Source organism: Pteropus alecto, unplaced genomic scaffold (genome assembly GCF_000325575.1).
Source record: "Pteropus alecto unplaced genomic scaffold, ASM32557v1 scaffold398, whole genome shotgun sequence".
Taxonomy (NCBI): Eukaryota; Metazoa; Chordata; class Mammalia; order Chiroptera; family Pteropodidae; genus Pteropus; species Pteropus alecto.
The window spans coordinates 4,092,530-4,108,199 of NW_006442497.1; the positions used below are offsets into that span (position 1 = coordinate 4,092,530).

At 50.9% G+C, this 15,670-nt stretch overlaps 1 protein-coding gene across 1 annotated transcript; it reads left to right on the top strand.

The window, feature by feature from the left end:
* The first annotated feature begins 3,788 nt into the window (after window positions 1-3,788).
* ARHGEF15 (Rho guanine nucleotide exchange factor 15) lies at window positions 3,789-13,172 on the top strand. Its single transcript, XM_006922369.2, has 16 exons — window positions 3,789-3,853; window positions 5,908-6,581; window positions 6,865-7,197; window positions 7,442-7,496; window positions 8,355-8,413; window positions 8,511-8,722; window positions 8,822-8,982; window positions 9,147-9,299; window positions 9,428-9,557; window positions 10,854-10,928; window positions 11,032-11,124; window positions 11,215-11,375; window positions 11,472-11,624; window positions 11,780-11,862; window positions 11,968-12,072; window positions 12,846-13,172. Exons 2-16 carry the CDS (start codon window positions 5,957-5,959, stop codon window positions 12,995-12,997), a joined length of 2,550 nt encoding a protein of 849 aa, XP_006922431.1. The 5' UTR covers window positions 3,789-3,853; window positions 5,908-5,956; the 3' UTR covers window positions 12,998-13,172.
* The last annotated feature ends 2,498 nt before the right edge of the window (window positions 13,173-15,670 follow it).

Consider the following 15,670-nt stretch of genomic DNA (forward strand, 5'->3'; position numbering starts at 1 on the left):
GGGGCATCTTGGTTCTCCAAGTGGCTTTTCTCTCCACATGGCCTCTTACCATTCAGTAGTATAACCCACATTGCTGTATATGGTAGCTGGCTTCTAAGAGAACAGAGAGGAAGCTGTAAGTCCTTGTAAGGCATAGGCCCCAAACAAACAGTGTCACTTTCTTTGCATTTTCTTGATCAAAGCAAGTCACAGGGCCAGCCCAGATTGAATTGGAGGGGAAATAGATTCTTCCTTTTAATGGAAAAAGTGGCAAAGCCATATTGCAAAAGGGCATTTATGATGGGAAGGATTGTTGCAGCCATCTTTGAAAACAATCTACCAAAGAGAGTAGAGTCTCTTTTCTAATAATTTGAGTAGAAGTCTTACGTGGATTATGCTTTGGCCTTGTTAGTCACACACTCATTCCTGAACCATTCTTGGTAGTTAGGGAGGAGAGAAAGTGTTAACTGGCTGCTTCTGGGTTATGCTTTCCTCTCCAGAATGGGCCATGCGGACCTAGAATGATGGAGGGATAGATCCCCAGAAGAAACCTAGATGCTGGTTCCAGAAGAGGGGGAAATAGGTGTGGAACTGGTTTAAACTATGTCTGTCTACTCCCCTACCCCTACTCAGAAACCTTCAATGTCTGTTCTGCCCTGTTGGGTTGCCCACTGTATCGACTCTACTTGTTCTTCCAGCCGCATACCTCTCTCTATATTAGCTAAGCTTTCCTTTCACAGTTCTCCATATAGGCCTAGTTTCCTCTTCACTGTGCCTATGCCTCTGTGGTTTCCTCAAATGGTCACACATGCCTTGCCTGTGGGCATGTCCAAACTCTACCTGATTTTCAAGGAACAATTTAAGTGCCTCTCCAGTATGAACTCTTTAACAATCAGGTGAATGAAGAAGAGTCAAGGCTATCTGATATGGAGGTAAGGAAATGTTAGAGAAAGACCTGAGGACTTCTCCATCCTTCCAGAAAAGAATCTTCAAGCAAAATCAAAACCAAACACATTGAAGCTTCTAGGATTACTGTGTTAATCATATTTCAAATTGAAAGTGTTTTGTTTTGCACAAAGATGTTCACTGCAGCATTAATTGTAATGGCAAAAACTAGAAGCTACCCAAATATCCTGTACAAGGGAATGAATTAAAATGATCAAGCTTCTTTCAGCAGCAAGTGACAGAAACCCAGCTTGAACTAGCTTAAACACAATAGGGAATTCAGTGGCTCGGGAACCTAGGCAGTCCAAGGGGCTCAAATGATGATGTCAGGTTCCCCCATCTCTTGGCTCAGCTTCCCTCGGGTTTGGGCTCATTTTCTTCCACTATTGACTAGTTTCTTTTATTGTGGGGAAAAGAGGCTAAGACACAGATTGCTCCAGACTTATAGATTCCTGCTTTGTGACCTTGGAGGGAAGATAAAGCTGTTCTTTCCCAGAGCCCCAGGATGGAAGGCTGTCCTGGCTTGAGTGACTTGATAATTCCTGGGTCAATATCTGTGACCAAAGCAATGGGATACTGTGATTGACCAAACCTGTAGGTGGCCACGAGGAGTCTGTTGTGTTTGGCCATTCCACTAGAACCATATGGAGTGGGGTGGGAGATGGAGAGTTTCCTAGAAGACTTTTACTGCTATTACCAGGATGGCAAAATCTAGATTTTGCAATATTAAGTTCCCAGAAAAGGTATAGTTAGAAAGACCACGTAGCAATGTAAAAAATGGTTATATAGCAATGCTAAGAGAAGAAGGCAGAATACAGACTTGAAACTGAATGGCACCTTTGGAAATATAGAAAACTTCTGCTTTGTGAAGATGGCAGGAGAATGTATCATTACATCAATAATCTTCAGTACCTTTGCAAAAATATTTGTACAATAAATATGTGCAAAAATAATCTGGTGTATATAACATGATGTGATTTTCAGAGCTCAATTTCTTTTTGGAATGAGATAGGGCATAAATAAATAGATGGTGATTTGTATAGATCTGAAAAGTTATGGTTTTCATCTTTGTGGTTGCTTTGAGCAGTGGGCCTAATGGAACCTCTTTGTCAGGAGTGTTAGAACATTCTCACTGTAGCTCCAGGGAGCTCTCGTTCCCCAAAATATGCTGTCCTGACTTTGGGAGTGTGGGAAGTCTATTCCCCAACAGACAGGTGAAAAGCCTTCAGGCGGGTCTCTTAGGGATAGAGAGAAGAAAAGGAAATATGCTCAGACAACTCAAGGAGGACAGGTGGCCCAACCTATCCAATTCCTCTTCTGCCAACATCCCCACTCAGACCTGGGGTGGTTCATGCAGTACAGGTGCTACTCATGTTTGCAGCTAACAACCAGCACTTTTGGTTAGTTATCTTTTTAAAATATTTTTGTAAGTAGCAAAGCTAATAAAGATATTCCCATAAAAACTATACAAAACCTGATTTATTTGTATATCTAGCTTATTTAATAAGGTCTCTGAGGCACTCTTGGAGAGAATTCCTCTTCCAGGAAGCTCAGAAAGATCTAGAGTTGAGGGCTCGGAGGTTAGGTGCCTGGTACGTGTGTGTGTGTGTGTGTGTGTGTGTGATGGGAAATTGGTGGAATCAACAGAATTATGGAAATGATCTGTAGGGAAGAAGAGTCAGGGGAGTAGTGGGCTGTGGGGAGGATTCAAAGCAATTTGGTTTAATTCATCAAATATTAAGCACCACTATACTTCTGACCCTGTTCCAGAACTTTGGGGTACATCAGTGAATAAAACAGATGAAGATCCTGCCTCCAGGAAGCTTACTCTCTAATGTAAAAGATAATTAATTATAAACATGCCAATTTAATAATAAGCTATATGGTATTTTATAAGAATGATAGCTGTGGGTAAAAAGGGAGGTCAGGAATGTGGTGTGAAGTTGTGGGTTGCAATTTTAAAGAGTGGTGGGGCAGGCCTCATTGAGAAGGTGACCTTTGAGCAATGACTAAAAAGAGGTGAGGGAATCATCCATGGGAATGTCTTGGGGAGGAGGTTTCCAGGCAGAAGGCACAGCCAGTTCAAAGTCCCTGAGGCAGAAGTGTGTTTAAGAGGAGAGGTTAGAGAGGAGGGAAGATAGTATAGGGTCTTGATCATTGTAAAGACTTTGGTGTTTATTCTGAAGAAAAAGGGGTTAAAACATATTTTTATCCCAGCTTTCTGGATTTTCTTCCCAGTGTCTTGTTTGGAGGGTGTGTGTGTGTGTGTGTGTGTGTGTGTAAAGGTCTGGCAAATGCAGGCACCTGGGTGTGGGCAAAGGCCCCAAGAGTTCATAACTGCCCTTCTAATTTTCCTCCCACTACCCTACTTCCCAGGCTGGGGTGTGGCTCATTCCACCCCCTCAGTTGTTTTTATGACACACACCCCTAGCCCTGGAACTCAGCTCCTCAACCATAGAGCAAATTAGAGGTAAGAAGGACCCCTGCTACTCCCCCGCCAGGGGTACCAAATCCCAGCCAATGAACATCAAAGCCTTCCAGTGAGACATGGAAAATCAGAGGCTGGGACCAGAGAGACAGGGACTGAGAATGGTGAGCAGGCAGGGGGCCCAACAAAGTCATAGCTTCCTGAAGGAGGCAGATCTCAGATCTCTCTCCTCACCTCCCTACCTCTCCCCTCCTCCCCTCCTCCTTCCCTTCTACACACACACACACACACACACACACACACACACACATGCACGCACGCCTGACACAATGGCCGGGTGGGGCTGAGGAACTGGCTTCCTCTGTGGAGATCTCAATCTGGGCCCTCAGTTCCCGCCTGAGAAACACAGGAACAGACACTCGGAGACCTGGCCCCACACTCCTTGCTCGCCCGGGCAGGCAGGACAGGCTGAAAATAGAAACTGCTTCCAAAAAGATAAAGGTAAATCCAGGGGGAGCTACTGCAGAGTTAGGGAGGAGGAAACTTGAGGAGGGGGTCTTTCGGTGTGAAATAGTGGGCTGGCTCACACCCAGGGAAACAGGTCGGAAGCTAAAGGAATAGGCCGTGAGGTGTGGGAGAAATAGGCACACTGTGGAAGAACACACATACCATTCCTTAGCTGATACAGAGGTGTCCTACTGTCAGTCCAACCCTGTGCCATTTCTACCCCATCTTTCTACCCCCACTCCTGTTCCCCCCCAGCTGGTGAGCCCCTGTCCAAACAGCAATGCAGGCAGAACATGCGCATACAGAACAGCCCACTGTCCACACCCGAGTTCCAGCCTTTCCCCACACCCTATTAACCACCAAAACCCAGGACATGGGGGTCCATCACATCTTCCAGAGCCCCAGTGCACGCATGTGGAATACGGTGTCGTTTAGGGGGGAGGTGTCCGGTTGAGAGGAGGATCCGATTCCTGTTTCCTGCTCCTACTCACTCAGCCCTGGGAGGTGACTGAGAGTGGAGAGGACTCAAGGGTGAGTGCTTGGTCTGAGTACCTGGGTCCCTGTGAGAAGTCTGAGTTGGGGGTGGGAAAGGAAGTAAATGAAGGTACTTGAGAAATGGGGTGGGATCCCTGAGGGGAGCAAGGCTGGGGAGGAGCTGGCCAGCTGACGATGACACTACCTGGGTCATCTTCATAAGGGGCTTCCTGCCAGGATACAGAGGCCACTGAGCCGTAAGACTCACAGTCTACAGCCCCCAGCCCCTACCCTGAGTCATTTCTCAAGAACCTAGTCTGGAGCCTGTGGGGTCTGACTTTCCTACTGACTCCAGAAGAGAGTTGGGGGTCACCCCAGTCTCTCAGCCCTGACCTTGCAGTCTTCTCAGAATTACAGCCGCCTTCCCAGAGGGAGGAAATAAAGCCTAGGCTCCTGTGTCTTGGCCCTACTGGTCCTCGCCTTCAGTCTGGTCTCCCCACTACCATTCAGGCATCCTGGCCGGCCCCAGGCTTCCACTAGGGTCTCTCTCTCTGTGACCACATGGGGGGTAGGGGGCACTCAAGGATAAGAGTATGGGCCACAAGAGACCATACCATGGGCTTCCTGGTCTCTTGGGGTCAGAGGCTCCAGGAATCTTCATGGCAGGAAAAGGATACTAAAAATAATCCGGAAAGGGAGAGTCCGGAGAGAGGAACTGGGAAACGGGGGGCGGAGGGCCTGTCGGAGCAGGGAAATAGTGATGCATCCCTCACAGCCCAGGCGTGGGCGTGCGTGTGCACAGATGCACACACACTGCACATACCCCCATACAGACAGCACATAACACACATAAACCCTCTCACCCTCTCCCACCACACACTATCATATACTGTATACCCCACTCTCTTATTGCATATCCACCCGGTAAGCACATAACAAATATACTGTTGAAACACATTCTACAACACCCCTTTCGTATAGCAGTAGAAACAGCACACAGACACTGTGTCCACACATACTTAAACCACACATACAAACCTATACAACACACACTATGGACACACAACACACAATTCATCAGGCAAACATGTGGTGTCTCCGCTGATCCAGTTCTCTAAATTCCCCTCATTAATGAGGTTCTCTTGTACCCTCTCCTCCTTACTCTGCCCCACAACTTGGGTCTCTATCAAGGCACCCTCCACCCCAACCTCACTGTCTTTTCTGACCTGATTGTGGCAGCAGAGAGAAATAGAGTCTGGAAGGGCCAAGAAAGGCTGAGAGAAATAGAGTCTGGAAGGGCCAAGAAAGGCTGAGAGAAATAGAGTCTGGAAGGGCCAAGAAAGGCTGCCTGGGAGGGTCTGGGGACCTTGGGAATGAGAAGGAGGAGTGAGAAGTAAAGAGAGAAGACTGGAAATGAGAAGGAAAGAGAGGAAGTTAATCATCAGCTTTCCCTCCTGACTCCCAAATCATGGCTGATTAGCTTGCAAACAATTTCTCCTCAGAGGCCTCAGTCTACCCATGGCAAGGCAGAGGGCAACACTAAGGGTCTCTCTTTCTCCCTCCTTCTTCTTCAGGGGATGACTCCAGCAGAGCACCCCACTCCTTTGAAGAGCTCAAAGGAAGATGTCAGACCAATTTCTTCCTATAGCAACACCGCCTACCCAGAAGCCCCCTCGGATCATCCGCCCCCGCCCTCCCTCTCGACCACGGGCTGCCCAGTCCCCAGGGCCCCCCCACAACGGCTCCTCTCCACAAGAACCTCCCATCACCTCCAATGATGCACCAACCCCAATATCCACCCCCATCTTCTGGGAGCCCCCAGCCTCGTCCCTCAAGCCCCCTGCCCTTCTGCCCCCTTCAGCTTCTAAAGCCAGCCTCGACTCCCAGAATTCCCCAGACTCACCTTCCAGCACACCCAGTCCATTGTCCCGGCGCTCCATCTCCCCAGAACCTGCTCCCAGGTCTCCAGTCCCTCCACCCAAACCCTCTGGGTCACCCCGCACACCTCTGCCCCTGCCTCACACAGCCCCTAGCGTCCTGGCCCAGGATGGCTCTGCCTCGGCTTCAGGCACTGTGAGGAGATTGGCTGGTAGGTTTGAGTGGGGGGCTGAAAGCAAGGTCCAGGCTGCAGATACCATGGAGCCAGCTCCCCAAGGGGGAGTGGATGTGAACGGGGAGAGAGAGACCCAGAGAGAGACTCCCCAGGGCATCTTCACTGGAAGGGAATCCCAGGAGAATGGTGGTCCGGGTAAGCATGTCATGAGGTTAGGGTGGGCTCGATTCAGCTCATCCTCTATGTTTTCAATGCTTTAAGCCTGGGTACTTTCAGGGGCTACCTTTTCAAAAATGTATTTCATGTTTGGAAAGTCTGATTTCCATATTTCTGGGGGTTTGAAGAGAGTCAGGGCTGAAGAGATAGATGCCTGGGGCTGGACCATGTTCTCACTGCTGGGGAGGTTAAGAGGAGGAAGGTCTGGGCAGGGTGGGGCCAGGCCCAAGGGTCTTTTCCTTAGGACACCTGTTTCCCACAGATGCTTCCCTGACCTGCCCTCCCTGCTGCCCCTGTGTCTGCCATGTAGCCCGGCCTGGCCTGGAGCTTCGATGGATCCCTGTGGGGGGCTATGAGGATGGTCCCAGGGCCCCCTGCCGAGCCTCCCCACTGCGGACCTCTCGCTCCCGCTCCAACCCTCCTAGCGTCAGTCACCCCCCAGTGGTCCTCACTTCCTACCGCTCCACTGCTGAGCGAAAACTTCTGCCACCTCTCAAACCTCCGAAACCAACTCGGGTCAAGCAAGATGCCACCATCTCTGTGGATCCCCCACAACAAGATCTTGATCTGCCCTCTGAAGATGGAATCCAAATAGGTACAGGGCCTGGGGGAGTGGATCCCTTGGCTGGGAAGGGAAGGGGTGGAGGTGAAGCATTTTGAAAACCAACAAACTGTAACCCCCAACAGGCCCTGAGCTTTTTTGTTCCTCCACCAGCTGCCGCTTTGAGGCTGATGGGAATTATAGTTTTTATAGTATCAGTCTCTGCTGGGGCCAGAGTCTAGAGTTCCCAGATGGGGATCCTGGAGGTTTGTTCTCTCACTCTGAGTTCTCTCTCCAGGAAACAGTCTGGATGAAGCTCCTCAGAATGCTCCTCCAACAGCCATGGAGGGCAGGTACCAAACCCCCCTACCCTTACTCCCATGTGAGGGCAGACTCACCTTTAGGTCCCGCTGAACCCCACCTCTACAATGGTGGAGCGAAGAAGGGCTGGGCTCTAGCTCTGTCCTGTATCAGCTATGTGACCTTATGTAAGTCACTTAACCTTTCTGGGTCTCACGTCCTCATCTGTGAAATGGGGGTTAGCATACCAACTACTTCATAGAATTGTTATGTAGGACATTGGTCAAAAGCTGGTCCCTAGTAAGAGCTCCATTTTAGTCCTCCCGCCTTAAGCCTCTATTGTAATTATTGTCTGCAAGTCCATTTGGCAACCACGAACATCTCTTCTGCGTCATCTGGGCTTGTTAACGATCTTAGATTCACCACCATCACCAGAGTTAATCTGAGCCCATTCACTTGTTTAACAAATATTTACTGCTGTTCATTCTTCTGGGTTTTTAGCTTGGGCGAATGGGTGTGTGGTGGTGCCAAGGACCAGAGCAGGAAAGACAGAACCGCAGGTGGTGGGGAGGTACAAGAGTTTGGGTTTGATCATATTGAGTTTTACTGAGGCACAAATAGGACATTCCAGACAATGGTTGCTATGCGAGGGGGCTGGAGATACAGACTTAGAAGTCTCTGGTACACGGTATTTGAGATAACAGGAATGGAGAGAGTCCACTTAGTTCAGGGCCTCCCATACAACAGGCACATAAAAAAAATCTGGGGTTTGGTCTGGGGAGCCTCCAGTGTCCCTGCATACAATCTTACACTATCTTGTGTACTCCTTTACACTGTCATGTGAATAGCACCTCCTGGAGGTGTGCGACAGTAGTGGCTCTGGGGGACTCCATCCCTTTTTCTCTTCACAGGGATGAAGAAGGACTGGAGGAGCTAAAAGAGCAGAACTGGGAGCTGCCCTTGCAGGATGGTGAGGGCCTCTGGGCCTCAGGGCCCTGCTGTGACCATCAAGCAGGGGAAGTATTCTGGGGCACTGGACTCCCCTGATGTGCTAATTTGTTCTCCAGAGCCCCTATACCAGACCTACCGAGCAGCTGTGCTGTCAGAGGAGCTGTGGGGAGTCAGTGATGATGGAGGTCCCTCTCCAACAAATCATGGAGAAACTACCACCTTCGCCCGGCCCCCTGGACCTCGCAACACTCTGTGGCAGGAGCTTCCAGCTGTGCGAGCCAGCGGCCTCCTGGACACCCTCGGTCCCCAGGAAAAGCGCATGCAGGAGGTGGCACACCTGGGATCTGGTGTAGGGGAGGAGTGGGACCTGGGCCTTGAACTGGCTGGGAACTGGGCTTTCCACTACAGCCCTGCCCTTCTTCCTCAGAGTCTGTTTGAGGTGGTGACATCTGAGGCCTCCTACCTGCGCTCCCTGCGGCTGCTGACTGACACCTTTGTGCTGAGCCAGGCTCTCAGGGACACGCTCACCCCCCGGGATCACCACACCCTCTTCTCCAATGTTCAGAGAGTTCAAGAAGTCAGCGAGCGGTCAGTGGTGTCCTGTCCTCTCTGCAAACCATGTCTTGGGCTACTTACTGAGTGCCTATTCCAGGGCCTCACTTCCATAGGCCCAGTTAGTGTCCAGCTCATCCCTCAAGAAGCCAGGAGACCTGGTTTTCTGTCCTTCATTGCTTGTTCCTCCACTCCTTCAGGTTTCTAGGGACATTATTGTCCCGTGTGCGCTCTTCCCCCCACATCAGTGACCTGTGTGACGTGGTGCATGCCCATGCCGTGGGTCCTTTCTCAGTGTATGTGGATTATGTGCGGAACCAGCAGTATCAGGAGGAGACCTACAGCCGCCTTATGTGAGTGTCCCAGAGGCAGGTCACACATGTGGGAGGAAGCTGGGGGGCAGAGTTGGGGTTCGGGCCAAGGGAGGCTGGGGGATCAGGGCCTTGAGGCAGATGCCAGCCGCCTAGGTCTGCTTTTGCAGGGACACGAATATGCGCTTCTCCGCGGAGCTGCGCCGGCTGCAGAGCCTCCCCAAGTGCGAGAGGCTCCCGCTGCCGTCCTTTCTGCTGCTGCCCTTTCAGCGCATCACGCGACTCCGCATGCTGCTGCAGGTACTATTCTGGCCTGGGCCATTTCTGCCTCACCAACCCAGCTGGAGAACTCTCCTGGGGCCTTCTGCCTGGCCATCACCACCTCTTACCCTACCATGAATACACGACTCCCTTAAATTAGACCTCCTAATATGAGCCTCTTCATCTAGGACCCACCAAACCTTGCCTGGAGCTACCCAGATGTCTCAAGGAGCAATCTGGGTTCAGGAAAAGAGCCTCGGGCTACAGACATAAGTTCTCGACTTGGCTCTGCCACTGGCTGAGTGACCTTGGGCAAATTCCCTTCTCTCTCGGGGTCTTAGGGAGAATGTTGTGGGTGGTCTTTGAGGTCTCCTCAGCTGTATCTTTCTCTGCAAGCCTCCCCAATGGGGGTCAGTCATATCACCCCCAAGGAGGCAAAAATTTGTTCTTCAAGGGGTGGAAAAAATCTTAAATATTCCAATGGTCATGATACTTCAAAGGGCCATAATACATAAATAGATATATAGTATAGCTGTGGTATTAAAATTTCTAAAAAAGTTCCATAGCAGGGTGATACTGAAGGAAAAAAGAAAAGGTTAAGAAACACTCTTCTATTGCAGAGTAGAAACTTCTCCCTAAACCAGGTCACCCGGTGTGGGGATCTCAAGGTGAAGAGTTTCCAACCAGATGGTCAGTGTCTTTATGTCTTATTCAGCTTTATATATCCCCAGGGTAGGCAAGATAACTATAATCATAACCTTAATAGTTAAATAGCTATTGAATGCTCTGTTCTTGGCATGGTGCTACATGCTATATACCTGTTTAAACTTACCAATGACTGTATGAGAGTAGACACTATTATCGACTCTACTTTATAGATGAGGAAACTGAGGCACAGAGAAGTTAAATAACTTGATGCAGGTCATACAAGTAATAATTGATGGAGATAAATTTTAAGTCCAGGCACTCTTAACCACTGTGCTATTAATAATTATTAAAATAATAGCAACCTTCTTTTCTGTATTTACTATGCGCCAAGGACTGTGCTAAGTATTTTACATATATTACCTTGCTGAATCCTCACAACATTGCTATTGGTAGGCTAGGTGGGTATTGTTCCCATTTTACAGACGGGGAACTGAGGCTCAGGGAAGTAACATGACTTGCTCAGCGTTCTGCAGATGGTGAGTGGAGAGGTCTCTCAGCCTTGTTGAAGCTGGTCCTTCAGCCCTGTGAACTCCACAGTGAGCACTTTTTCAAGCCAGGCAAGGGTTTTCTGCGCTGTAGCCCCTCTGAATCCCAGGGCTGCATAATATCCTTCCTCCTTGTCCTCAGAATATCCTGCACCAGACAGAGGAGGGGTCCAGCCGCCAGGAGAATGCCCAGAAGGCCCTGGGTGCTGTCAGCAAGGTGGGCATGGGGATGCTGAGGCCAGAGGAGGTGAAGAAGCGGTAGGGAGAGAGGGAAGGGGAGGAAGGCAGTAGGGGTGGGTGACTCAGCTCCCCTTACCCAGATCATTGAGCGTTGCAGTGCCGAGGTGGGGCGCATGAAGCAGACTGAGGAGCTGATCCGGCTCACCCAGAGGCTGCGCTTCCACAAAGTCAAGGTGAGTTTCTGCCCAGGCTCCCCACCTTTCCTTTCCCCACTGGTGGTGCTGCTATGAAGAGGCCAGAATCTCCTCCCTGCTTCCTCACAGGCCCTGCCTCTGGTTTCCTGGTCAAGGCGCCTGGAATTGCAGGGAGAGCTGACGGAGTTAGTGTGCCGGAGGGGAGGCGTGCTCTTCACCTCGCGCCCCCGCTTCACACCCCTCTGCTTGTTGCTCTTTAGCGACCTGCTACTCATCACTCAGCCTAAGAGGTGTGTCCCAGGGAGGCTGGGAACCCAGGCAAGGGTGGAGAGGAGGAGTCTAGCTGGACTTCTGCTCTCCCTCTGAACTCCCTCTTCCCTGGGCAGTGGGCAGCGGCTACAGGTTCTGGACTATGCCCATCGCTCCTTGGTTCAGGCCCAACAGGTTCCAGACCCATCTGGACCCCCTACGTTCCGCCTTTCCCTTCTCAGCAACCACCAGGGCCGCCCTACCCACCGGCTACTTCAAGCTTCGTCCCTGTGAGTTGTGTCTCCTTCAGAAAACACCCTTGGGACTTCCACCTGACCTCTCAGAGCCCACTACCCTCTTCTCCAATATTTCTCCTCCGTGGCCCCTGCTTAACTCCTAGTAGGATCTCCTGGGCCAACTGTGACCCTCCCTCTGTCCTTACCAGATCAGACATGCAGCGCTGGCTGGGAGCCTTCCCCACCCCAGGCCCCCTTCCCTGCTCCCCAGATACCATCTATGAGGATTGTGGTGAGTAACGCCTAATGGGAGGAGACAAGGAAAAGTGAATCTTAAGGGAAATATGGGGGAGAAGCTAAAAAAAGTCTTGATTCCACTGTTCCCACCTTTAAGCAGACTGTTCCCAGGATCTGTGTTCAGAGTCTTCTGCACCAGCCAAGACCGAGGGACGGAGTCTGGAGTCCAGGGCTCACCCAAAGCACCTGCACAAGAGCCCTGAAGGTGAGAGATTCTTTTATTTATTCAATCAATAAATATTAAGCACCTGTGAGGTGCCGCTCTCTGTTCTAGGCACTGTGAACCAAACACTCAGATTCCTGTGCTGCTGAAGCAGACATTCTAGCAGAGGAAAAACAATAAAGAATAAACAAGATAAATAAGTAAATCATATATAGTGTGTCTGGAGGTGATAAGTGCTGTGGAAAAACAAAAGTGGAGCAGAGTCAAGCTGGTCAGGAGTCCTTGGGTTGGGTGGGCTACAGGTTTAAAAAGGAAGGTTGAGGGCACCTTGATGAGGAGGCATCATGTGAGCAATGACAACTGGGGTGAGGAATTTAGGCATGTGGCATCTGGGGGAAGAGTGTTCTAGTTAGAGGGAAGAGTCAGTGCAAAGGCCCTGTGGCTGGTGTGTTTGAGAAATAGTAAGGGGGCAACTGTGGCTAGAGGGAGTGAGGAGACAGGAGAGAAGCAGATGAGGTCATAAAGATAATGGGGACTAGATCATGCGAGCCCTTGTAGGTCCCTGTAAGGACCCTGGTTCTTGGGCTCAGAGAGATGAGCAGCCATTGCAGGGCTTGATAGAGGAGTAACCCCAACCCTCTTTGATTCTGCTGTCACCTCCACCTCCAATGGCCTTTCTATCAATGATTCCAGGCTTCTCTACTAATTCCTACATTCACCATGACACTAAGACAGTAGACCTCAGGGTGCTTCCTTTCTCTTCTGACCTGTCCCCTGCCCTGACCCCACTGAGGCCCCTCTCTCTCTTTCTACAGGCTGGCTAAAGGGACTTCCTGGGGCCTTCCCTGCCCAGCTGGTGTGTGAAGTCACAGGGGAACACGAAAGGAGGAAGCACCTTCGCCAGCACCAGAGGCTCGTTGAGGCAGTTGGGCCCTCTTCAAGCAACCCCAGTGCCCCCCAACCCTAATGCAGGCTGGGGAGGGGGTACAAGTTAAGACAGCTGGCGGTGTGGCATGGAGAGGACAAAGCTCATCCATTCACTGGGTTAGCTGTCAGTGGAAGCACTACCTCTAGTGGCATCCAATAGGGACCAAGCTTCAGGACAAGGCAGCCAATGCAAACACGACTGTCTGAGCCCAAGCAATGAGAGAGAATGAGGATGGCTTGAGTGTGTTGTCAATGGAGACAGAAGCTTAGTGCAGAGCGGCTAATGGGTGCGGAACTGGCTGAGCCCTTGGCCAATGAGTATGCCTGCCATGCTCATAGCCTAGGAAGATGAAGCTAGGTCGATGCAGTTAAAAACAGCCGCATTGGAGATAAAGTCCTAGGATTAAAATAGCCAACAGCAATTGGCAGGGACCCATCCAGCCAAAGAAGATGGTGATCTGGACCCAAGAGATAAATAGTGACCCTACTTGGTTCCACAGCAAAGACCAGTCCTGCCCTTTGAGTCTAGAAAGTGTTAGATTCCATTCCTGGATGCCTCCTGTGTCCTCTCAAGCCACTTCTCTTTCAGAAGAATCTAGAATGTGTTTCTCAGAGGATCTGTGAGCGTGTGTGTGTTCATGTGCATATATGTGTGTATGTATCTGTGGACATGGTGTGTTATCTTGTTCCCCTCCCAGATGATTGAGTAGTCCATTTCTTCCCTCGACACCCATAATAGTTCACCCAGGGAGAACTATTATTCTCTCTGAGAAAGACACTAGGTCTGAGTGCCAGAGGAGAATGTACTGGGTGTGGCTTGGCAGCCAGATGCCAGAGATGAGTATGAGAGCCCTGGGTTCTGAGTCTCTTGGAGGCCAGGGTTCCATGACAGTCAGAGAGTGATATTACGGAGTAGCCAAGCATCCTGGCAGAGGGGCCTGAGGGACTGAAGATGGCCAGTAGCTGGGGTCTGAGGCACCCTGAAGCCCACAGGCCCTTCTCCTTGTCCCAGAGCTTGGCGTCCATAATCTTTGCCTGCAAATTGCCCAACTGAACTATGATCAGTCAACCAGCCTCAGCCTTGGGCTTCAGACTGGCTCTGGACCCCTAAGTTTGGGTGAAGAAATGGAACTGTGGATCATGGGCTGACTGGTGAGCCTCCTGGGGTTTTGCCTTCATCCTGGTGCTCTCACAGAAACACTGGACCAAGCAGTGGGCAGAGAGCAGAGAGCGGTGTTACTGCCCATCCTCATCCAGAATATCTGCTTCCGGATGAGGAACTGCCCCATACGATGCCAGAAGGAGATGAAGGATGGAGACAGAGTGGAGCAGATAGTGGCTGGCGAGTGGAGCTCAGGCCTGGCATAAGGTCTTCCTTTCAGCTCATGCATAACAACTTGCCCAGGACAGAAGCTGCCATGCTGACCACAGAAATGAAAGAACTCTGGGAGACTCAGAGGGAGAAAGGCACTGGCGTATGGAATATTCATGACTTTGGAGATTTACCTAGTACAGTGCCTGGCGTATGAAAAACCCTCAATAAATGTTGGTGGAGCTGTAATGAGCCTCTTTGGGGCATTGTGTACTTAAAGGAACAGTAGTTTCTAAATGTGGCTTTATGGGGGCAGGGGCATGGGACTGGTTGGAAAGGAATTCTTTGAGAGTGGAGGTCAGTTCTTCTGGGAACTGGGCTTGGAGACTAGGCACAAGGCCCTAGCATGTGGCCCACTCATAGTTACAGAGGGATCTAAGGCAGTGGGGGTGGTGGATTTCCAGATGTCTAGGGGAGTTGCCTGGGGAAGCTGGGCCCCATTGGGAGTCTCTCTCTCTCTCTGAGTCAGTATATGCTCTCTCCACCCACAGCCCTGCTCTGGTGAGTCAATGATAAATACAGATAGGTCAGGGCACTGACCCCTCTTTGCGCTGGTCCTTCTATGGTCTCTGGGACAATATCATTGTGGCCATTACCGCCGGTGATCTGAGGGGGGTTGCAATCATGACCACAAGTAACAAATGGATGAGAGGAGTTCCTCCTCCCTCGCCTTTCCCTGCAGCCTGCTCATTAACTCTGTTCCCTCTCCTTCTAGCCCCACAGATCCTCTAGCCCACTTTCTGTGGTCCTTTCCAGAGCCCTTCCGTCAGGCTCTGTCTATTCCTGAAAGCTTCTTTCTCTTTCCTCCTTCTTTCTCTTTCCTCCCTCTTTCGCACGGCTCGCCTCTCTCTTCAGCTACCGGGATATCTTCTGGTTACTGTTCTCTGATATGGCCAGTTTACCAGGCAGGCACACCATCCCATGCAGGAGTACGTCTCCTCCGACAGTTCCTCCCCCAGACTGGTGAAACCGGAAGGCTGCCCCGACCTTGCTCCCCAGCACGCCCTCTTCAAATGGGCGGGAGCGACGGGAGTAAAAGGGTACAACTCGCGGACAATTCACTCTAACCCAGCCTGGACACACCTCAATGTCAGGGGCATGACCGGCCCTCCTGGCCCCTCTAGGATTGGCCCCGCCTCCAGGCTGGGCTCTGTCCCTTCTCTCCGCCCTGCGCCCCTCGCACTGTCCTAGGTGGACCCAGATCTGCTAGGCGAGGCGGGCTTCCAAATCCCGGCCTTGGCACGCTTTCTGGCCCAGCTGCTTCAGCTGGTTCTCAGCGCTCGCCTCCCACGCGAGCCAGGGCTGGAGAGGCCCGCGGCCCCGTGGAGGAATCCTTAAGAC